General features: G+C 37.3%; 1 protein-coding gene across 8 annotated transcripts in view; it reads right to left on the reverse strand.

Annotated features, from left to right (window-relative positions):
* ZMYM4 (zinc finger MYM-type containing 4) overlaps positions 1-24,198 on the reverse strand; it is a 164,758-nt gene that overhangs the window by 27,435 nt on the left and 113,125 nt on the right. For 7 of the 8 annotated variants that reach the window (XM_019957871.2, XM_070786858.1, XM_070786856.1 and 4 more), the window contains 7 exons: positions 20,969-21,087; positions 20,097-20,268; positions 10,371-10,424; positions 9,788-9,967; positions 9,284-9,378; positions 1,058-1,229; positions 778-873 (listed from right to left, as the gene is read on the reverse strand). In XM_019957871.2, coding sequence (XP_019813430.2) covers positions 778-873; positions 1,058-1,229; positions 9,284-9,378; positions 9,788-9,967; positions 10,371-10,424; positions 20,097-20,268; positions 20,969-21,087 — 888 coding nt within the window. The remainder of the gene's footprint in view (positions 1-777; positions 874-1,057; positions 1,230-9,283; positions 9,379-9,787; positions 9,968-10,370; positions 10,425-20,096; positions 20,269-20,968; positions 21,088-24,198) is intronic. The other variant, XM_070786857.1, reaches the window with a different exon arrangement.

The following is a 24,198-nucleotide window of genomic DNA, read 5'->3' on the forward strand; positions in this document are numbered from 1 at the left end:
TTGATCTGTGGGAACTCAGTAAGTCAGTCACAGACCACAGCAGCAACTAACTGCTCCAATGAGGGTAAACTGAGGTGAAGCCAAGAATACATGCAGTCACCCAGGTATCAGAGAGAAGGTACAGTTGGAAATGGGTGAAAAGTTTAGTTACATACTCATGCATTCTGCCCTATCTCATTCCACAAAGACTTCATAAAATAATATACAAATGATATATAAACAAAATTAAAAAGCAGAACACAAACTGAAAACAAAATTTAGAACATAAAACAAAATCCTGGAAAGAAGAAATCTAATGATTAGGGTTCTAAAATAACACAGTGTTGCTCTATTTGAACTGCTGATTGGGTTCCAAATTTCTTGGCACCACATGTGAAACCTGCAAACATGGTCAATCACATACAGCTCCTTGATGAGAGAAACTGTAGAAACAGCAAGGCTTTCCCAGGTACTTGTCTTAACAACAACAATAATGAAGTGTTACACTGGGCTCCACACGGGTTATTCTACAGATACAGGACTCAAAAAAGAGAGATTTGAGTCACTTGCACAGTGTTAGAAAAAGTCACAAAATTTCTTATATTTGTATAAGAAACTCATGATCTGAAGATAATAACCTTCCCTTAATAACAAGTTCTTTAAAACTGAGAGTGGAGATTAATTTCGCTTTTTAAACATAAACTTCAAATTTTAAAGAATTTTAAATTTCCATTTATAAATTTAAAATCAACGATGATATTACAAGCAATTCAGATCATAAGGAGATAAGTATTTTACCTTTACAGCCTGGCTCTGAAGATTCTTGAGAGAGTGCATGCTCTTGAGTACTTCCTAATGGGTCAGAACACGGGCTAGATGAGGCATGTTCAACTCCTGCATGAAAAGAAAAGTAAATGAGAAGTTTAAATAAAGATCCAAAAAAAATTAAGCAAACCAAAATCAAAGTTTTATGGGATTTCTGACCTAGCATTCATCCCCTTTGAGTAGGTTTATGGATTTATTAATCCGTATTCCTCCCACCCCTAAATCAAGACACAAATTCACGCCACATATTTACCGCCACACTTCAGGTCCCCCTGCTCTTCCTTGGCATTTTTCCACTGAACCCAGTTCCTCCAGGCGTTTACCCCATACATGTATTTCAATGTCATCCCAGACACTGAGCACCCTTGAAAGGCTCCTTGAATAAGACTCCTGGGCTCCACAGATACTATAGACTTCTTCCGTCCCTGTAAGAATTTCCAAAAATTTACAGAATATAAATTTAGTTTTGGATCTTTAAGAATCATGGTTCGTAAACATAGAATGGGCATAAATTTACAGAAAATGGAACTCAGTATTACATCCCTGAGATTCAGAGTTCTTATAGCTAGAAAGAGTTTTAGAAGTTATCTAATCCTATCCACAGGAGAAAAAAAAGAGAAAACTGAAGTGTAGAAAATAATACTGTAATAATCAATAATATTTGAGTATTTATTTACTATTTTCCAGATACTAGAATTACAAAATGAGGTATGAGGTATGAGTAACAGTTATTACATTCAGGTCTATTTAATGGAATAGATGAACAGATGGCTATAAAACAACCCTCAATCAACTCCCTAACTACAATGGAATTCAGCTATAAAACAATAAGAGAATAACATTAGAAAAATCCATAAAAGAATTAACCAACACATGTTAAGAAATCAAAAATGCAATTAGAGAATATTTTGAATTTAAGTAAAAATGAAAACAAAACATATCAAAATTTATGTAATAATGCTAAGCAGTGCTTATAAGGATATTTATATCTATTAAAATGCTTATATGAGAAGAAAGTCTGAAATCAATAAGCTAGCTCCTATGTTAAGAAACTAGAATAAAGACTACATTAAAACTCAAATTAGTAAAAAAAAAATAAGAGCAAAAACAAATTAAAAAACAGAGGAAAAGATTAGTAAGACAAAAAAGCTGGTAATTTTAAAAGGTTAAAAAAATGGATAAATCTCTAGCCAGAATGATTATAGAGATAAGACAAAAGACACAAATTATCAACACCTGATTCCACAGACAAAATAAAGGGTAACAAAAGAAAACTGTGAACATCATTATGACATTAAACTAGACAGCTTAGAAAAACTGAACAAATTTCTTGAAAGATACAAACTAACAAAGCTTGCTGTTGAAGACATAGATAATGTAAACAGCCAGAGGAATTCAAATTATATTTTAAAACCTTCCCACAAAAAAATTCCAGACCCAGATGACATCACTGCTGAAGTCTACCCAAGAATAAAAGTAACTATATAAATTGTATTTCAGAAAACAGAAGAGGAACAGTAACTCACTTTACATCACTATTATCCTGCCAGCAAGGGCAGATAAAGTCATTACAAGAAAACTACACATCAACACCAGACCGCCTGACCTGCCTCTTGAGAAACCTGTATGCAGGTCAGCAAGCAACAGTTAGAACTGGACATGGAACAACAGACTGGTTCCAAATAGGAAAAGGAATACATCAAGGCTGTATATTATCACCCTGCTTATTTAACTTCTACGCAGAGTACATCATGAGAAACGCTGGGCTGGAAGAAGCACAAGCTGGAACCAAGATTTCCGGGAGAAATACCAATAACCTCAGATATGCAGATGACACCACCCTTATGGCAGAAAGTGAAGAGGAACTAAAAAGCCTCTTGATGAAAGTGAAAGAGGAGAGTTAAAAAGTTGGCTTAAAGCTCAACGTTCAGAAAACGAAGATCATGGCATCTGGTTCCATCACTTCATGGGAAGTAGATGGGGAAACGATGAAAACAGTATCAGACTTTATTTTTTTGGGCTCCAAAATCACTGCAGATGGTGACTGCAGCCATGAAATTAAAAGACACTTACTCCTTGGAAGGAAAGTTATGACCAACCTAGATAGCATATTCAAAAGCAGAGACACTACTTTGCCAACAAAGGTCCGTCTAGTCAAGGCTATGGTTTTTGCTGTGGTTATGTATGGATGTGAGAGTTGGACTGTGAAGAAAGCTGAGCACCGAAGAATTGATGCTTTTGAACTGTGGTGTTGGAGAAGACTCTTGAGAGTCCCTTGGACTGCAAGGAGATCCAACCAGTCCATTCTAAAGGAGATCAGTCCTGGGTATTCACTGGAAGGACTGTGCTAAAGCTGAAACTCCAGTACTTTGGCCACCTCATGCGAAGAGTTGACTCATTGGAAAAGACCCTGATGGTGGGAGGGATTGGGGGCAGGAGGAGAAGGGGATGACAGAGGATGAGATGGCTGGATGGCATCACTGACTCGATGAACATGAGTTTGGGTAAACTCTGGAAGTTGGTGCTGGACAGGGAGGCCTGGTGTGCTGCGATTCACAGGGTCGCAAAGAGCTGGACACGACTGAGCGACTGAAATGACTGACTGACACATCAATAGATTTTTTAAACTGACATACTTAAAAACTTATACCAGCAAACTCAATTCAGCAATATACATAAATATAAAAACATCAAAAGAGAGTAGTGTTCATCCTATAAATGCAAAGTTGTTTATCACTGAAAAAAATCAATGTATTTCACCATTTAAAAAGACTTACAAAAGAAAAATCAGATGATCATCTCAAGAGATCACCTGATAAAGTTCAAAACACAATCACAAAAGCTGAGTAAATCAGAAGAAAACTTCCTGAGCTTGATAGATTTCATCTATGAGAAAGACTGTCATCTACAAGAAACCTGTATGGAGGTCAAGAAGCAACAGTGAACCAGACATAGAACAATGGACTGGTTCCAAACTGGGAAAGGAGCATGTCAAAGCTGTATACTGTCACCCTGCTTATTCAACTTATATGCAGAATGCTGGCCTGGATGAAGCGCAAGCTACAATCAAGCTTGTGGAGAGAAATATCAATAATTTCAGATATGCAGATGACACCCCCCTTATGGCAGAAGGCAAAGAGGAATTAAAGAGCCTCTTGATAAAGGTGAAAGAGGAGAGTGAAAAAGCTGGCTTAAATCTCAACATTCAAAAACTAAGATCGTGGTATCTGGTCCCATCACTTCATGGTAAACAGATGGGGAAACAAAGGAAACAGTGACAGACTTTATTTTCTTGGGCACCAAAATCACCGTGGACGGTGACTGCAGCCATGAAATTAAAAGATGTTTGCTCCTTGGGAGAAAAGCTATGATCACCTAGATAGCATATTAAAAAGCAGAGACATTACTTTGCCTACAAAGGTCCGTCTAGTCAAAGCTGTGATTTTTTTAGTGGTCATGTATGGATGTGAGAGCTGGGCAATAAAAATGGCTGAGTGCCAAAGAACTGATGCCTTCAAACTGTGGTGCTGGATAAGACTCTTGAGAGTTCTTTGAACAGCAAGGAGAGTAAACCAATCAATCCTAAAGGAAATCAACCCTAAAGGAAATCAATCCAGTGAATATTCACTGGAAGGACTGATGCTGAAGCTCTAGTTACTCTGGCCATCTGATGTGAAGAGCTGACTCATTTAAAAAAACTGATGCTGGGAAAGACTGAAGGCAGCAGGAGAAGCGAACAACAGAGGATGAGATGGTTGGATGGCATCACCAACTCAATGGACATGAGTTTGAGCAAGCTCTGATGGTGAAGGACAGGGAAGCCTGGTGTGCTGCAGTCCATAAAGTTGAAATGAATCAGACATGACTGAGCAACTGAACAACAACAACAGGAAGTATACAGCTAACATTGTATTTAACATTGCAAGGCTGAACTCGTTAAAATTGGGAAGAGTCATGCAAGTCTGCACTCATATTAAACATTGATCCCAGTTAATGCAATAAATCAAAAAAAGAAAGAGGGGCTTCCTGGTGGTCCAATGGTTAAGACTCTTGCTTCCACTGCAGGTGGTATAGACTCAATCCCTGTTTGGGGAACTATGATCCAACATGCCACATGGCATGGTCAAAAAAAAAAGTAAAATAACAAATAATAATTTTTTTTAAAAAAAGAAGAAAATACCCTGAGATTATAAAGGAAAAAATTTTAAACTTTCTTACTTCACAGATAATACAACTGTGTAGGCAGAAAATCCCACAGATTTTAGTTGAGCAAAACTGCCACATATAAAGTCAATATACAAAACCATCTCTATTTCTATATGTGAGTGAAGAACACTAGACAAGGAAATTTAAAAACAATGCTACCCACAACAGGATCAAAAATATATTAAAATATTTACTAGATATAATTTAACAAAGTGTAAGACTTGTACAACGAAACATACAAAATACTGTTGGGAGAAATTAAGATAATCTAAACAGAATAATCCAAATTGGAAAGGAAGAAGAAAAGCTGTCAGTGCTTGCAGATAACACAACACTGTACATAGAAAATCCTAAACACACCACCAAAAAGCTATGAGAAGTCACCAATGAACTCAGTAAAGTTGCCTGATATAAAATCTACTGCATTTCTATACACTAACAACAAACTGTCAGGGAAATTTTGAAAACAATCCCACTGACAACTGCATCAAAAAGCATAAAATATCTAGGAATAAATCTAATAAAGAAGGCAAAAGACCTGACTCAGAAAACTGTAAGATGATGAAGGAAACTGAAGGTTAAACAAATAAATGGAAAAATATATCATCCTCATGAATTAGAATATTGTAAAAATAATGATACTACCCACAGCAAACGACAGATTCAATGCAAACAATTCAAAATACCAATGGCATGTTCCACAGAACTAAAACAAATGGTCAATTAATCTATGACAAAAGAGGCAAGAAAATATAATGGAGAAAAGACTGATCCTTCTGTAAAAGGTATTAGGAAAACTGGAGAGCTGCATGGAAAAAAATGAAACTGAATTACTTTCTCACACCATATACAAAATTAAACTCAAAATGGATTAAAGATGTAAGACCTGAAACCATGAAACTCCTAGAAGAAAACACAGGCAGGAAATTCTAGGATCGGTTTTAGTAATATTTTTCTAGATCTGTCTCCTCAAGTACAGACAAAATAAGCAAAAGCAAAGTAAAACAAAACAAAAATAAATAAACAAGTGGGGCGTCATCAAATAAAAAAGATTTTGCATATCAAAGGAAACTCAACAAAATGAAAAGGCACCCTACTGAACAGGAGAGGATACTTGCCAAGTACCTATCTGGAAAGGAGTTAAAATACAAAATATAAAAAGAACTTAGAGAACTCATAAAAAGAAAAAAAATGCAATTAAAAAATGGGCACGGGAGCTGAAAAGACTCTTTTCCAAACAGACTGCCAACAGACATTTGGAAAGATCCTCCACATCACTAATTATCAGGAAAATACAAGTCAAAACCAATGCGAGATACCACTTCACACCTTTCAGAATGACTGTCATGAAAGGGACAATAAAGAACAAGTGTTGATGAAGATGTGTAAAAAGAGGAACCCTTGTGCACTCTTGATGGGAATGTAAATTGGTACCACCATTGAGGAAAGTAGCATGGAGCTTTCTCTAAAATTAAAAATATTAATAGGACTATCATATGATCCAGAAATTCCACTTCTCAGTATTTTCTACCCAAAGAAAACAAAAACACAAGTTCAAAAAGATATATATGCACCCCTATATCCACTGCAACATTACCAACAACAGCCAAAATATGGAAACAGCCAAGTGTCCTACATGAATAGATAAAGAAGATGTGGTGTGTATACACACACACACACACACACACACACACACACACACACAGAGTTACATGCAATGGAATTATTAATCAATTACAAAAAAAGAATGAAATCTTGCCATTTGGGACAGCACAAATGGACCTAGAGAATATTAAGGTAAGAGAAAAAAACTGGATAGAATGTTAATACTATATTATTTCACTTATATCTGCAATCTAAAAAATAGGACAAATGAACAAATACAATAAAACAGAAACAGAATCAAACATACAGAGAATAAACATGGGGTTATCAGAGGGGAGGGTGATGGAGAGATGAGAGACACAGGTGAGGGAGATTAAGAAGTACAAACTTCAGTCACAAAGCAAATGAGTCATGGTCATGTTATGAAATGTACAGTGTGGGGAATACAGTCACACAATAATTATGTAATATCTTTGTATGTTGACATACTGTAACTAGACTTACCCTAGTGAACATTTTGAAATATGTAGAAATGTCCAATCACTACGTTGTACTCCAAGAACATAATGTTATGGGTCTATTATATTTCAAAACCAAACAAATTCTTAGAAAAAGAGATCAGATTTGTGGTTACCAGAGGCACAAGGGAGAGGCAGGAGGAATTGGATGAAGGCAGTCAAAAGGCACAAATTTCCAATTTTAGGTAAGGAAGTACTACGGATATAATGTGCATCATGATACATATAATGAACACTTCTCTATATTACATATGAAAGTTGCTAGGAGTAAACCCTAAGAATTCTCATAATAAGGAAAAAACTTTTTTAAAAAAAGTATTTAATTCTTTATCTATATGAAATGATGTGTGTTTACCATCTTATTGTTGTATTCATTTCATGAAATGTAAGTCAGTCAAATCATTATGCTATATACCTTAAACTTATACAGTGCTGGATGTCGAATATGTTTTAGTAAAACTGGAAGAAAAATAAAATGAACCATGGAAATGGGGGAAAAAGTTGTTTTTCACTGTTAAGAAACGAAAAAGTCACAGAATAGGAGCAAATCATATTTGATACAAGAATTATATCCATAAAAAAAAAAAAACACAACTCCATAAGACACCTGCTGCTGCTGCTGCTGCTGAGTCGCTTCAGTCGTGGCCAACTCTGTGCGACCCCATAGATGGCAGTCCACCAGGCTTCCCTGTCCCTGGGATTCTCCTGGCAAGAACACTGGAGTGGGTTGCCATTTCCTTCTCCAATGCATGAAAGTGAAAAGTGAAAGTGAAGTCGCTCAGTCGTGTCCGACTCCTAGCGACCCCATGGACTGCAGCCTACCATGGGATTTTCCAGGCAAGAGTACTGGAGTGGGGTGCCATTGCCTTCTCTGCCATAAGACACCTAACCCCCACCAAATGCTCAATAGTTTTGAACACACACTTTATCAAAAATACACCAACAGCAATATACATTTCAAAGATGCCCACACATTAGTCATGAGGAAAATACAAATTAAAGCTATAAGTTAATATCACTACACATTTACTAGAATAACTAAAATTAAAAATTGATAATACCAGGTGATAATAATTGATTATAATTCATAACAATTGATAATAACTGATAACAACTGATAATAATTGTTATTATCAATAACAATTGATAATTGTTAGTAAAGTCATGGAGCAGATAGAATTCCCAGACTGCTGGTGGGAATTCAAGATGGTACATGTACTTTGGAACACACTTTGTCAGCTTTCTTACAAAGTTAAAAATACACCAACAGACCCCACAATTCCATCCCTGGATATTTTTCCCCAAATGAAAAACATATATTCTTCACAAAGATGTTTATATTAGAATGTTCACAGCAGCTTTATTTAAAAACACCCAAATCGGAAATAACCCAAATTTCCAGGAGCTATTAAACAATTATATAAACAGTAGTTCATCCATAAAATGAAATACTCAGAAATAAAAAGGAATGAACTAGTGATACATGAAACAATATGGATAACTCTCAAAAACATTATGCTAACTGAAAGAACCCAGATACAGAAGAGTACAAATTATATGATTGCATTTATATGAATTTTAGAAAAGGTAAAGCAGTACCATTTTACACCCGTCCACAAAGCAGGTCAGTCAGTGGCTGTCAGGAGCTGGAGATGAAGACTGACTGGAAATGGTAACAAGGCAAATTTTTTCACAAGGGAAGTACTGTGATTGTGGAGGTAGTTACGTACTGTATACATTTATCAAAGTTCATCACTGTACACTTAAAATTTATGAATTTTTAAATGTAATTACAACTCAATGGAGATTTTTTTTTAAAGGCTATTATTGTTTAAATTTTAGTATGAGAAACCCCAGTCACCATGAAAACGTCTTTGTGTACCTCACTATTATAACTGTACTAAATAAAATAGGAAACCTCATTATTATATTTAAAAGCTAAATTTAGAGACTTTAAAAAAAGAGGAAAGTCTATAACAAAGATTATAAAAAACAAAACAGAAAAATCCTTCAATTGTGGAAAAAGTCCCTCTTAAAGAAATGTAAAATAAAAGATATGGTTTTTTACTTCAAAAAGCAAAAACATGAAAATTCAAGATTGGGAAATAATAAACAAAACAAAATGCTAGAAAAATTAAACTACTGCTTACTCTTCGTCTGGGCTGGGGGAAGCCGTCTCTGTGTCGTCTTCTCGTTCGGGAACGTACCTGGATTCCCTGTCCCTTGTTTAATGGGTCAAAGGATTCTGTGACAACCAGGAGAAAGCATAATGTGAGATAAAAAACTCACAGTTAAATAAAGTCTCAGACTGGAGGAGGAAATATCAGGTAATCATCACTATATTATTTTGTTTTGATAAAATACAGATTTTACTTATATACTTGAGGAAACAGAGGAGATACAGCATGAATAAAAACTTTATTAACAATCAAGAAGATCCCCTATATGATTACTGTGGGAAAGTTAACAATAACAACAAAAACAAACCAAACTTTTGTAAAGAAGAAGATGGTATGAATCAATACCTTTGAAGTCAGGGACCATCTGTGCCTTTAGATAGTAATCACGCATCATAACTGCTTCAAAATGTCGATTCAGAGTTGTACCTATCTTCTAAAAAAGGACTTTCAGCAGTCAGGTTACACTGAACAAACCTGAGGGGAAATCTGCTTCCAGATCCTGTTCAGTTTCCCCTTTTGAGAACTGCTTCACTTCTAAATCAGCCTCTTGCACAGTATTTGACTTTAAGGCATAATGATTTAATTCTTCCTCCCAGCTATGTGGAGTAGATACTGCCTCTGATTCAAGATCACCACTGTAAGTACTTCCTTGGTCTGAAATAATAAAAAACAAACAAGCCTTCAAAATGAAATAAGACTCCTGACATGTTCATACATCTCCCTGAAATCCTAAATAACAAAAAGTCAGGTATAGTTGCTGGACAATTCTGTAGTTACCCTTAAGAATGAAGCAACTTATTCACCAGGATCACAGAAACGGATTTATATTCTTGGTATACACTTTAGTACATAAGTTCAATTAATCTCTAAAACCAGTATCTGAGGTACCTTTTATCAGTCTCTTTATAAATTACCACAAATTCACAGTTCTCTGATGCCCCTTACAAACAGCTTAAATTATAAATATTAAATCCAAGGTTGCTAATACTTCATGGGTTTGTATCACTAACAAAGATACAATATTTCTAAGTTTCATAATGTATTTACAATTACAAACCTTTTTCAAATATCTTGGTGTCTAAAAAGAGTTCCTGTTCAGAAGTTTGGGATTCTAAAGAAAAAGAAAAGCACATACTGTCAATTTATATGTACATGTGAACAAACTGCATCTCAAATGAAATGACTGCAAAATACCCTGCATATACAGAATAACTCATTAATAAAAATTAAGCACTAGCGATAAATAGTTAAATTACAACTGGGTAACAGTGGTTATATTTCCAAATAGCAGTATGAAAAAAGTCAAGGCAAGAGATGTTTATTTTGGATTCTATGCTATCTGAAATTTCTTTTTTTTTCTTTTACTTTTTAAAATATATTTAAAAAATTTTTTTATTGAAGGATAATTGCTTTACAGAATTTTTTTGTTTTCTGTCAAACCTCAACATGAATCAGGCATAGGTAAACGTATTTCCCCTCCTTTTCGAACCTCCCTCCCATTTCCCGCCCCATCCTACCCCTCTAGATTGATACAAAACTTCTGTTTGAGTTTCCTGAGCCATAGAGCAAATTCCCATTGGCTATCTATTTTACATATGGCAATGTAAGTTTCCATGTTACTCTTTCCATACATCTCACCCTCTCCTCCCCTCTCCCCATGTCCATAAGTCTGTTTTCTATCTGTTTCTCCATTGCAGCCCTGTAAATTAAATTCTTCAGTACCCTTCTTTCAGATTCTGTATAAATGCGTCAGAATACAATATTTATCCTTTTCATTCTGACTCACTTCACTCTGTTTAATAGGTTCTAGGTTCATCCACCTCATCAGAACTGACTCAAATGCATTCCTTTTTATGGCTGAGTAATATTCCATTATGTATATGTACCTCAACATCTTTATCCAGTCATCTGTCGATGGACATCTATGTTGCTTCCATGTTCTAGCTATTGTAAATAGTGCTGCAGTGAACAATGGGACACATTTGTCTTTTTCAATTTTGGTTTCCTCAGGGTCTATGCCTAGGAGTGGGACTGCTCGGTCATATGGTAGTTTTATTCCTAGTTTTTTAAGGAGTCTCCATACAGTCTTCCATAGTGGCTGTATCAATTTACATTCCCACCAACAGTGCAAGAGTCTTCCCTCTTCTCCACACCCTCTCCAGCATTTATTGTTTGTAGACTTTTTGATGATGGCCATTGTGACTAGTGTGAGATGATATCTCATTGTAGTTCTGATTTGCATTTCTCCAATAATGAGTGATGTTGAGCATCTTTTCATGTGTTTGTTAGCCATCTGTATGTCTTCTCTGGAGAAATGTCTTTTTAAGTCTTTTCCCCACTTTTTGATTGGGTTGTTTGTTTTTCTGTATGAGCTGCTTGTATATTTTGGAAATTATCCTTTGTCAGTTGTTTCACTTGCTATTATTTTCTCCCATTGTGAGGGTTGTCTTTTCACCTTACTTATAGTTTCCTTTGCTTTGCAAAAGCTTTTAAGTTTAATTAGGTCCCACTTGTTTACTTTTGTTTTTATTTCCGTTACTCTAGGAGGTGGGTCATAGAGGATCTTGCTTTATGTCATTGAGTGTTCTATGAAATTTCTTTTTTTAATAACAAACACACACAATTTTTATTTACTCATAGGTTCGAAAATCTGTTCTACATTGCTTCCCCCCTGAAAAAAAAGATGTACCGTGAAATGGAAAACAGAATATAAATACATTAGCAATAAGCACATGAAACTAAACAGAACAAAGTTCTATCAATTATAAACTACCTTATTATTACTATTTTTTTTTTCTTTTGGTTGCACCACACAGCATACAGGGTCTCAGTTCCCCAACCAAGAATCAAACCTGTGTTCTCTTCAGTGGAAACAGAGTCTTAACCACTGGACCACCAGGGAAGTCCCTGTAGAAGTACTTTAAAAGTAAAGAGTTTAGGACTTTCACTTCAAGATGGTGAAGGAAGCATGCTCATCTCCTCCTATGACAGCACCAAAATTGCAACTACCTGTTGAATAATCGACAGGACACAGGGATGCACCAAAAAAGATAAGCCACATCCAAAGACAAAGAAGCTGCAGTGAGAAGGAGTGGCGCAATCACAATAAAATCAAATCCCATACCTGTCAGGTGCATGACCCACAACTGCAGAATAACAGTACCAAAAGAAGTACTGCTGTGAAGTACCCACTGCTGAACCTCCCGCTGCTGTGAAGGTGCTGAACCCCACATCAGGCTTCCCAGCCTGGAGCTCTGACAAAGGGTCTGGGAATCTCCAGGGAATCTGGCCTTGAAGGCCAGCAAGATCTGATGAAAGGACTTTCACAGGACCGGGGGAAACAGTCCTCCAGTCTTGGAGGGCACGAGCAAAGTCTTGCACATACCAAGACCTAGAGGGAAGGAGCAGTGACCTCACAGGAGACTGAACCAAAACCTACCTGCTAGTGTTGGAGGGTCTCCTATGGAGGGATGGGTCAGCAGCGGCTCACCAAAGGTACAGGGGCACTGGCTGCAGCAGTCCAGGAAGGTCCCCTTTGGCATAAGCCCCTTTAGAGGTCACCATTAACCTTACCATACAGCCTGTGGAACCCAGGGTTGGGTCACCTCTGGCCCAACAACTACCAAAGAGGAAGCACAACCCCACCCATCAGCAGATAATCTGACTAAAGCTTTACTGACCAAGGCCTTGCCCACCAGAGCAAAACCCAGTTTTTCCCACCACCAATCCCTTACATCAGGAAGTTTACATAAGCCTCTTAGCCTCCTCCATCAGAGGGCAGACAGAAGAAGCAAGAACTACAGTCCTACAGCAGCTAAAACAAAAACCACATTATAGAAAGTTAAACAAGATGAAAAAACAGAAAGCTATGTCCCAGATAAAGGGACAAGATAAGACCCGAGAAAAACAACTAAGTGAAATGGAGCTAGGCAACCTTCCAGAAAAAGAATTCAGAATTAATCCAGGATATCTGGAAGACAATGGAGAAGATGCAAGAAATGTTTACCAAAGACCTAGGAGAACTAAAGAACAAACAGAGATGAATAATACACTAGAAGGAATCAATAGCAGAATAACTGAGGCAGAGAACAGATAATGACCTAGAGGACACAATGGTGGAAATTACTGCTGTAGAACAGAATATAGAAAAAAGAATGAAAAGAAATGAGGACAGCCAAGGAGATCTCTGTGACAACATTAAACACACCAACATCTGCATTAGAAGGGTATCAGAAGGAGAAGAGACAGAGACAGGATCTGAGAAAATATTAAGAAATAATAGATGAAAACTTCCTTAATAGGGAAAAGAAATAGTCATCCAAGTTCAAGAAGCACAGAGAGTTCCAGACAGGATAAACCCAAGGAGGAATACACCGAGACACACAATACTCAAAACTGACAAAAATTAAAGACAAAGATAAACATTAAAAACAACAAGGGAAAAACAACAAATAACATACAAGAGAACTCCCATCAGGCTATCAGCTGATTTCTCAACAAAAACTCTACAAGCCAGAAGGAAATGCCATGGTATATCTAAAGTGATAAAAGGGAAGAACCCATAAGCAAGGAAACTCTATCCAGCAAGACTTTCCTTTCAGATTTGATGGAGAAATCAAAAGCTTTCCAGACAAGCAAAAGTTAAAGAGAATTCAGCACCATCAAACCAGCTTTACAACAAATGCTAAAGGAACTTCTCCAGACAGGAAACACAAGAGAAGGCAAAGATCTACAGAAAATAAACCCCAAATAATTAAGAAAATGGTAACAGGATCAAATGCACCAACCAAAAAACAGACTGGCTGGATGGAAGAAAATATGTGCGTGTTTGCATTTCCACTTACTACATCACTCTGCTTGATGCCCCAAACTGTATGTAATTATTTCATACCGTTAGGTTAATCATGTTCCCATTATGGTTTGCAATTGTAATTACGTTTTATTTTTTTGTCTGGATATTGATTGTGAAAACTGATAAACATCTTTCACTATTGTGATTATGTAACTATTACTCACTTAATACCACTGTATCATGATTGGTCAACAGAAAAATGATAGAACTCTGTATCACCAAAACTACCATTTAATACAAAAACCTGTAAACACTTTTGAAAATCCAGATGCTTATCAGAATTATCTTGGATTTTTAAAATATTTATTTATTTGGCTGCACCAGGTTTTAATTGCAGCATGTAGATCTTCAATCTTCTCTTGCAGCAAAGGAAGATCTTTAGTTGTGGCATGGGAACTCTGAGTTGTGGCATGTGGGATCTAATTCCCTGACCAGGGATTGAACCCAGGCCCCCTGCATCGGAAGCACAGAGTCTTGGGCACTGGACCACCAAGGAAGTCCACTATCTTGGAATTTTTTGAAAAATACAAATGTACAGGTATGCTTTTTTCCCCTCCAGAGCTACAGATATATTTCTAATGAGCAGCGATGTTTAAAAACAACTGGGCTATAACTTTTGTTGTTGATGATCAGTTCCGCAGTTGTGTCCAACTCTTTGTGATCCCATGAACTACAGCGTGCCAGGCTTCCCTGTCCTTCACCATCTCCTGGTGCTTGATCAAACTCATGTCCATTGAGTCAGTGATGCCATCCAACCATCTCATCCTCTGTGGTCCCCTTCCCCTGCTTTCAATCTTTTCCAGCATCAGGGTCTTTTCCAATGAGTCAGCTCTTCACATCAGGTGGCCACAGCACTGGCACTTCAGCATCAAGTCCTTCCAATGAATATTCAGGGTTGATTTATTTTAGGATTGATTGGTTTGATCTCCATGCAGTCCAATGGACTCTGAAGAGTCTTCACCAGGACCACAGTACAAATTCAATTCTTCAGTGCTCAGCCTTTTCTATACGTGACTACTGGAAAAACCTTTTTTATTGTCCAGTTCTCACATCTATACATGACTAATGGAAAAACCATAGCTCTATATGGACCTTTGTTGGTACAGCGATGTCTTTTTAACTTTTATCTAGTTTGTTTCACTTTTTCTATTTCATATTCAGTGCTCCCATTTCATTTAGTTTATGTTTTCCAATTTCTCCACCTCTTCTGGTTTTTTTTTTTTTTTTTTTTTGGGTGTTCTTTCTCAAGTCTTTATCAAGTGTAGTAGAAAAGCTTTTGTATCAGTTCAGTTCAGTTCAGTTGCTCAGTCGTGTCTTACTCTTTGCGACCCCATGAATCGCAGCACGCCACACCTCCCTGTCCATCACCAACTCCTGGAGTTCACTCAGACTCATGTCCATCGAGTCAGTGATGCCATCCAGCCATCTCATCCTCTGTTGTCCCCTTCTCCTCCTGCCCCCAGTCCCTCCCAGCATCAGACTCTTTTCCAATGAGTCAACTCTTCTCATGAGGTGGCCACAGTACTGGAGTTTCAGCTTTAACATCATTCCTTCCAAAGAAATCCCAGGGCTGATCTCCTTCAGAATGGACTGGCTGGATCTTCTTGCAGTCCAAGGGACTCTCAAGAGTCTTCTCCAGTACCACAGTTCAAAAGCATCAATTCTTCGGCCCTCAGCTTTCTTCACAGTCCAACTCTCACATCCATACATGACCACTGGAAAAACCATATCCTTGACTAGACGGACCTTTGTTGGCAAAGTAATGTCTCTGCTTTTCAATATGCTATCTAGGTTGGTCATAACTTTTCTTCCAAGGAGTAAGCGTCTTTTCATTTCATGGCTGCAGTCACCATCTGCAGTGATTTGGGAGCCCAAAAAAGTGAAGTCTGACACTGTTTCCACTATTTCCCCATCTATTTCCCATGAAGTGATGGGACCAGATGCCATGATCTTCATTTTCTGATTCCTGAGCTTTAAGCCAACTTTTTCACTCTCCTCTTTCACTTTCATCAAGAGGCTTTTTAGTTCCTCTTCACTTTCTGCCATAAGGGTGGTGTCATCTGCATATCTGAGGTTATTGATACTTCTCCCAGTGATCTTGATTCCAGCTTGTGCTTCTTCCAGCCCAGCACTTCTCATGATGTACTTACATATAAGTTAAATAAGGAGGGTGACAATATACAGCCTTGATGTATTCCTTTTCCTATCTGGAACGAGTCTGATGTTCCATGTCCAGTTCTAACTGTTGCTTCCTGACTTGCATACAAATTTTTCAAGAGGCAGGTCAGGTGGTCTGGTTTCCCATCTCTTGAAGAATTTTCCACAGTTTATCATGATCCTCACGGTCAAAGGCTTTGGCACAGTCAATAAAGCAGAAATAGATGTTTTTCTGGAACTCTCTTGCCTTTTCGATGATCCAGAGGATGTTGGCAATTTGATCTCTGGTTCCTCTGCCTTTTCTAAAACCAGCTTGAACATCTGGAAGTTCACAGTTCACGTACTGCTGAAACCTGGCTTGGAGAATTTTGAGCATTACTTTAGTAGCGTGTGAGATGAGTGCAATTGTGCGGTAGTTTGAGCATTCTTTGGCATTGACTTTCTTTGGGATTGGAATGAAAACTGACGTTTTCCAGTCCTGTGGCCACTGCTGAGTTTTTCACATTTGCTGGCAAATTGAGTGCAGCACTTTCACAGCATCATCTTTCAGGATTTGAAATAGCTCAACTGGAATTCCATCAACTCCACTAGCTTTGTTCGTAGTGATGCTTTCTAAGGCCCACTTGACTTCACATTCCAGGATGTCTGGCTCTAGGTGAGTGATCACACCATTGTGATTATCTGGGTCATGAAGATCTTTTTTGTACAGTTCTTCTGTGTCTTCTTGCCACCTCTTTAATATCTTCTGCTTCTGTTAGGTCCATACCATTTCTGTCCTTTATTGAGCCCATCTTTGCATGAAATGTTCCCTTGGTATCTCTAATTTTCTTGAAGAGATCTCTTCAAGAGATCTTTCCCATTTTGTTGTTTTCCTCTATTTCTTTGCATTGATCGCTGAGGAAGGCTTTCTTATCTCTTCTTGCTATTCTTTGGAACTCTGCATTCAGATGCTTGTATCTTTCCTTTTCTCCTTTGCTTTTCGCTTCTCTTCTTTTCACAGCTATTTGTTAAGGCCTCCTCAGACAGCCATTTTGCTTTTTTGCATTTCTTTTCCATGGGGATGGTCTTGATCCCTGTCTCCTGTACAATGTCACGAACCTCAGTCCATAAATATATAAATATATATAAATAAATAAATATATAAATAATATGTACAATATATACATTTCAGAAAACTTAGGAATTTTCGCCTAACTAAAAAATTTATGACATTTTAATACCACTTGTTTGACTTAGAATGAATAGAATGCTAGATTTCTAACTAAAAAAATAGATATGCAACAAGAAAAGTTTTACTGTATAGAACAGCAAACTATACACAGGAAACTATAATCAACATCTTGTAATAATCTATAATGGATAATAATTTCAAAAATATTATATCTGTATATGTATAACTGAATCACCTTGCTATGTACCTGAAACACTGTAAGTCAACTAAATGTCCATAAAATACATATATTAAAAAATAAATGTAAAAAGTTTAAAGATTCAGAGTATTAAAAAATCAGATTTTTTTAAAAACCAAGGAAAACTGTCTCTCTTCCCTGAAATCAAAGATAAATGAGCCAGATCCTTTCAGTTGGAATTAATTTTTCCCACTGTTATATTTCTAGACCATTTGATTTTACTTACACTATGATGATTAAAACTGGCTTGAAGCTTAAAGTTTTTCTGTTTGACTCCACTGCAAGTTAAGGCAAACTCACAATATTTGTATAGAAGAAATATCTGATAAATGCTGACTATTAATGCAAATAGAGAAGACAAGTTAAAATGAGGTTTATCATTAGAAATTGCCTGAACTTCCAAAATAAGTATCAGATATTAGAAGACCAAGTACAGGAGCAATATTCTAAGATATTAACATCCATATATAAATGGGTCACAACTATCAGATTATACACCAAAGAGCAAAATGAGACCAGAAACTTTGCGATAATGACAAAAAGCTTTTTATCCATCTCTCAAAGTATATATAATTTAAAAATACAGTGGCAACACAACTGAAAAGTTGACAGTAGCTTTTTCAAATGCTAAACTGTTCAGAAAATCTCTAGAATGTATTATACAAAATCAGAACCCAGTGGCTAGCTTTCTAAAAGCCATGATGGGAAAAAAGTTGTCAGAAAAGAATAATTTGTTGGGTCATCAATGATATGTGAAAGTTCAGTTCATTCGCTCAGTCATGTCTGACTCTTCGTGACTCCACGGACCAGCGCACGCCAGGCCTCCCTGTCCATCACCAACTCCCAGGGTTTACTCATACTCATTTCCATTGAGTCGGTGATGCCACGCAACCATCTCATCCTCTGTCCCCTTCTCCTCCCATCTTCAATCTTTCCCAGCATCAGGGTCTTTTCAAATGAGTCAGCTGGCCAAAGTATTGGAGTTTCAGCCTCCAACATCAGTCTTTCCAATGAACACTCAGGACTGATCTCCTTTAGGATGGACTGGCTGGATCTCCTTGCAGTCCAAGGGACGCTCAAGAGTCTTCTCCAACACCACAGTTCAAAAGCATCAATTCTTGGGCACTCAGCTTTCTTTACAGTCCAACTTTCACATCCCTACGTGACTACTGGAAAAACCATAGACTTAACTAGATGGACCTTTGTTGGCAAAGTAATGTCTCTGCTTTTTTTGCTTTTACAAAAATTCACCTGTACATTTCAACTACCTTAAACACTGTTTCCTCTATCTTTTCTTATGATTATATCTCTTCTTTCATCCATAAATCAAGAAGGTGGTAATTAAGGCTGGAAACCATTCTGGAATACATACTACTGAGTTCTAGTCAAAATCCTTTCTTTGAAGTGAGACGGACCTGGATTCAACTTCTGGTTTCATTATGTCCTGATGGTATAACCATGGCTAGCCTATTTTCCAAAAGAAGAATCTAAAGTAAACAATACTTTCCTCAAGGAGTAGTTGTAAAGATTAAATGAGGTGACGTATACAAGTGCATTTAGGACAATGCCTAGCGTACAGCAAGGACATAAATCTTAACTACTGTTATTATCATTATTATACACTCATAAAATGGGATTTATCTATAGGCTATTTTGAACTAAATGTTTTTCCATCCTAAAATTTTATTGACCTTCTACCAACAAGCTGATTATTATACAACAAGAATTTTTATTTGGGGACCAGGGGCTTCCCCAGTGGCTCAGTCACTAAAGAATCTGCCTGCAATGCAGGAGACTGCCTTCAATGCAAGAGACCCGGGTTCACTTTCTCGGGAAATAAGTCTATCATTAAAACTATTACTTGTGAGATCATTTAAATACAAAAATAATAAACAAAATACAAATAAATGGAGAAGGAAATGGAAATGGCAACCCACTCTAGTATTCTTTCCTGGGAAATCCCATGGACAGAGGAGCCTGGTGGGCTATAGTCCATGGGGTTGCAAAGAGTCAGACACAACTGAACAACTGAGCACACAGGCTTTGACAAGAAGTATAAAACCAGAATATGATCATGAAACAGGGATTTGTATGTTATTTTTCTGGAAACATTAAGAACCAGAAATTATATCAAAACTTAGTTTTTTTCCTAAACTGCACAGAGTTTCAGAGTTAACAAGTTTAACAAGCCCACAGACTTGGTATTTAAACACAAGTAAAGCTTTTAGACTTAGTGGCTGAATAACAGCAAAAGCTTTTAGAAACTTCCTGACTGGCTAATACTTAAAATTACTCTTGCACTTTCATTGACCTGAAAGTCTGCAGATGTGCTTTTCTTTTTTATTTCCTTTAAAATTATACCAACCTCCCTGAGATAGAGTCTTCTCCTTCTCCTCATCTTCTGCAATCATTTCTGCCATTTCAAGGAGATCAGCTTCAAAAGGATGTGAGGGAAGCTTTTCCTTAATGTCCTCAATACTCTCAGTGACTTTATCTTCGTTACCCATTGAGGATGGAATAAGCATAGGGACAGGCATCTGAAAGACCAAGGACAGACTAAAGACTTTCTCGGGAAATGGTCTATCATCAAAACTATTAATTGTGAGATCATTTAAATACAAAAATAATAAACAAATCCAAGATATTCTATGGCCAACAATTAAAACAGCCTTGCTAGTTTGTTTTTATAAGACTACAGTCTCTTAAATAAAAACTCAGTAAGTGCTTTTCAGACACTCAAAAAAAGTATCTCTGAATCCTTTAAAAGAATAATTAAGCAATTCATTTTTATTTTTGATTATATTTCTTGTTTAATATTTTCACACAAGTATTTCTCGTAAGAATTCAGTACCAAGAAAATATGTATTTTCTGATAAAAAATGAATACATTTTTCTTTCATAAAAAGTGAGAATCCTGGAAATCACAGTACTCCTCTTTTCAGCCATGCTAGAATATAAGATTCTAACACACACCATTTCCAATCTTTTTCTATGTTAGTGGCCTTATTGTGTTTAAAGTATTTTAAAAAACTACATCATAATCTTATCTGAGAAGGCAGGATACAATCAGGAGCTGTCCTTTATATATTCCATGTTCAAGTAATTAAAGTAATATGATGATATCCAACATGAGTCAGGTATATTTTACCAACAAGTGAAAAGTTTTTATGGAGCTGCTAAATCTTAATTGAGAAAAACGTGCACTAGATTAGCCTTAACCTCTCAATGATTACTCACTGGAACTGGAATTCCAAATGGGACTGGTGCATACTGAGTATAAAGATGAAGAGGTACAGGTACAAACACTGGTACTGGAACTGGCACGGCAATAATTTGGGGCTGAGCTGGAGTGTCTTCTAATAAAAACAAAAATAAAAGCAAAAACCCACACAAAAACAAAGAGGGTTAGAAACAACATTCTAATAAAAAAATTTTTTTTGTACTTCAAAAGAAATATCTATGATACTAGGGTGCTTCCCAGGTGACTCAGTGGGTAAAGAATCTGCCTGCAATGCAGGAGACACAGGTTCGATCTCTGGGTAGGGAAGATCCCCAGGAGGAGGGCATGTTAACCCACTCCAGTATTCTTGCCCGGAGAATCCCATGGACAGAGGAGCCTGGTGGGCTACAGTCCATAGGGTGCAAAGAGTCAGACATGACTGAAGTGACTGAGCATGTACCCCAGACCCATGATACTAGGAGTTCATAGAAAGGAGAAATTGTGAAGAAAGGCTTGAGTATAAAGCACTAACAAAAAGTGGGCAACACAATAATTATCAATGACACAAGAATAAGATGAATGGTGGCTATAACTCGATGAATAAATGAACAGTGATCTTAGAAGGGAGGTATAGAAAACTTAACATGAATAGTGTATGTTAAAGAGGAGACTGAATATATAGAAGGGCCCTTTTCATAAGGCTATAATACACATTTAAAATCATTTCTAGTAAACAGTAGGAAGTACTACAAATTGTTTAGCACAAAGTAATGGTATAAAATTTGCATTTTAAAAGATTAATTTTGCTGCCATCTTTGGATGGAATACAAAGTATACAAAGCAACTACAATATATAGAGCTAAGACAATGAGGGCCTGAACTAGGGTGGTTATGATAGCTGCAGAAAAAGAGTAAGTATTCACAGCAGAGGGTCCAAGATATTAAAAAATTAAATAGAACTTGGACACTAACTTATACATGAGTAAGGAAAAAATGGGAAGGATGGAGGTAGGAGTCATTCAATTATTTAACAACCATCTAAAGTCTTTTCTGTAGGCCAGAAACATATGCTGGATAACTGTAAAATCATTAATGCAAGAGAAAGGTATTTCTAGTAAGGAGAACTGAAAAGTTGACAATTTGTCTAGGGTCAGAAGGGGTGAATAATATGGGATCAATTTTACCATGGTACAGTGGACATAAAAAAAGTTACGATTAGAGACGTCTGATAACCACGCGGCTGTTTTTCAGTCACCCAGTTGCGTCCAACTCTTTGAAACCCCATGGACTGTAGCACACCAAGCCTCCTTGTCCCTCACCATCTCCTGGAGTTTGCCCAAGTTCATGCCAACTGCATCGGGCATGCCGTCCAGCCAACTCATCCTCTGACGCCCTCCTCTCCTTCCATCTCATCCTTTGATGCCCTCTTCTCCTTCTGCCCTTGATCTTTCCCAGCACTGGGGACTTTTCCAATGAGTCGTCTGTTCGTGTCAGATGACCAAAATACTGAAGCTTCAGCTTTAGCATCACTCCTTCCAGTGAATATTCAGGGCTGATCTCCCTTAAGATTGATCTCCTTGCTCTCCAAGGGACTTTCAGGAGTCTTCTCCTGCACCACAGTTCGAAGGCAAAAACTCTTTGGTGTTCTGCCTTCTTTATGGTCCAGCTCTCACAACCATACGTGACCACGGGGAAGACCACAGCCTTGATTATACGGACCTTTGTTGGCAAAGTAATGTCTCTGCTTTTCACCACACTGTCTAGGTTTGTCATCTCTTTCCTGCCAAGAAGCAATCATCTTCTGATTTCATGGCTGCAGTTACCATATGCAGTTATTTTGGAGCCCCAAAAAAGGAAGATCTGTCACTACTTCCATCTTTTCCCCTTCTATTTATCATGCAGTAACCAAGCTACATGGTGGTAAACTAGGTCACTATTTTGGGACTGACATGTACAAACTGCTATATTTAAAATAAATATCCAACAAGGACCTACTGCAAAAAAATATTAAAAATAATTTTTTAAAAAGGTACTATTGACACAATAAAAATACAGGACTATCTTATCTATAGCCTTGCTATACAACATGGTTCATGAACCAGCACTGATATTACTCAGGAACTTTAAAGATGCAGAACCTCAGCTCCACTAAATCATAATCTACATAGCAACATTCCCAAGTAATTCATATGCATGTTCATGTTTGAGAAGTACTGCCTAGAGGATAACCTTCCAGGTCTAAGAATCTAAGATTCCTTTCTATTTTAAAAATTCTGGGATTTTCAGATGGCAGCATAAGGAGCTCCAGAGATCCATTCTTTAGGGAAACAAGCAAAGCTGGTGAAAATCTAAAAAATAACCATTTAAATTATTTTGAAATTGTCCAAAGGGTACACATCAAATGGAGAAATGTTTAAGAAAATCTACTAAATACAGTAAGAACAGTAGGAGTCTATGACATTTGATCTACCACCTGCTCCACATCCCTGCCTCACCCAGCTCAATATGACAGAAACTCTACTCTGGAATGGATGTCACCAACAAGAATGGGCTCCTCTTCCTTCAGCTCCCAATTCAAGGTTACTGTATCTCACCAGGAGGGGCAGGCCACCATTATCTCTTATTCCCTCAAACTCCAGGACAGAAAGGTTAATTTCCTAGTGCGTATCACTACCACCCATAAAGAGAAAACCTACTACAGGAATTAAAACTCAACATTCAAAAAACTAAGATCCTGGCATCCGGTCCCATTACTTCATGGCAAACAGATGCAGAAACAATGGAAACAGTGACAGATTTTATTTTCTTGTGCTCCACAATCACTGTGGACGGTGACTGCAGCCGTAAAATTAAAAGATGCCTGATCCTTAGGAGAAAAGCTATGACAAACCTAGACAGCATATTCAAATGCAGAGACATTACTTTGCCAACAACGGTCCGTAGAGTCAAAGCTATGGTTTTTCCAGTAGTGACGTAGGGATGTGAGAGGTGGACCAAAAAGAAGGCTTAGTGCTGAAGAATTGATGCTTTCGAACTGTGGTGTTGGAGAAAACTCTTGAGTCCCTCAGATTGCAAGGAGATCCACCCAGTCAATCCTAAAGGAAATCAATCCTGAATATTCACTGGAAGGACTGATGCTGAAGCTCCAATATTTTGGCCACCTGATGTGAAGAACTGACTCATTGGAAAAGACCCTGATGCTGGGAAAGATTGAAGGCAGGAGGAGAAGGGGACAACCCAGGACAAG

The sequence above is a fragment of the Bos indicus genome, chromosome 3 (assembly GCF_029378745.1).
Source record: "Bos indicus isolate NIAB-ARS_2022 breed Sahiwal x Tharparkar chromosome 3, NIAB-ARS_B.indTharparkar_mat_pri_1.0, whole genome shotgun sequence".
Lineage (NCBI taxonomy): Eukaryota > Metazoa > Chordata > Mammalia > Artiodactyla > Bovidae > Bos > Bos indicus.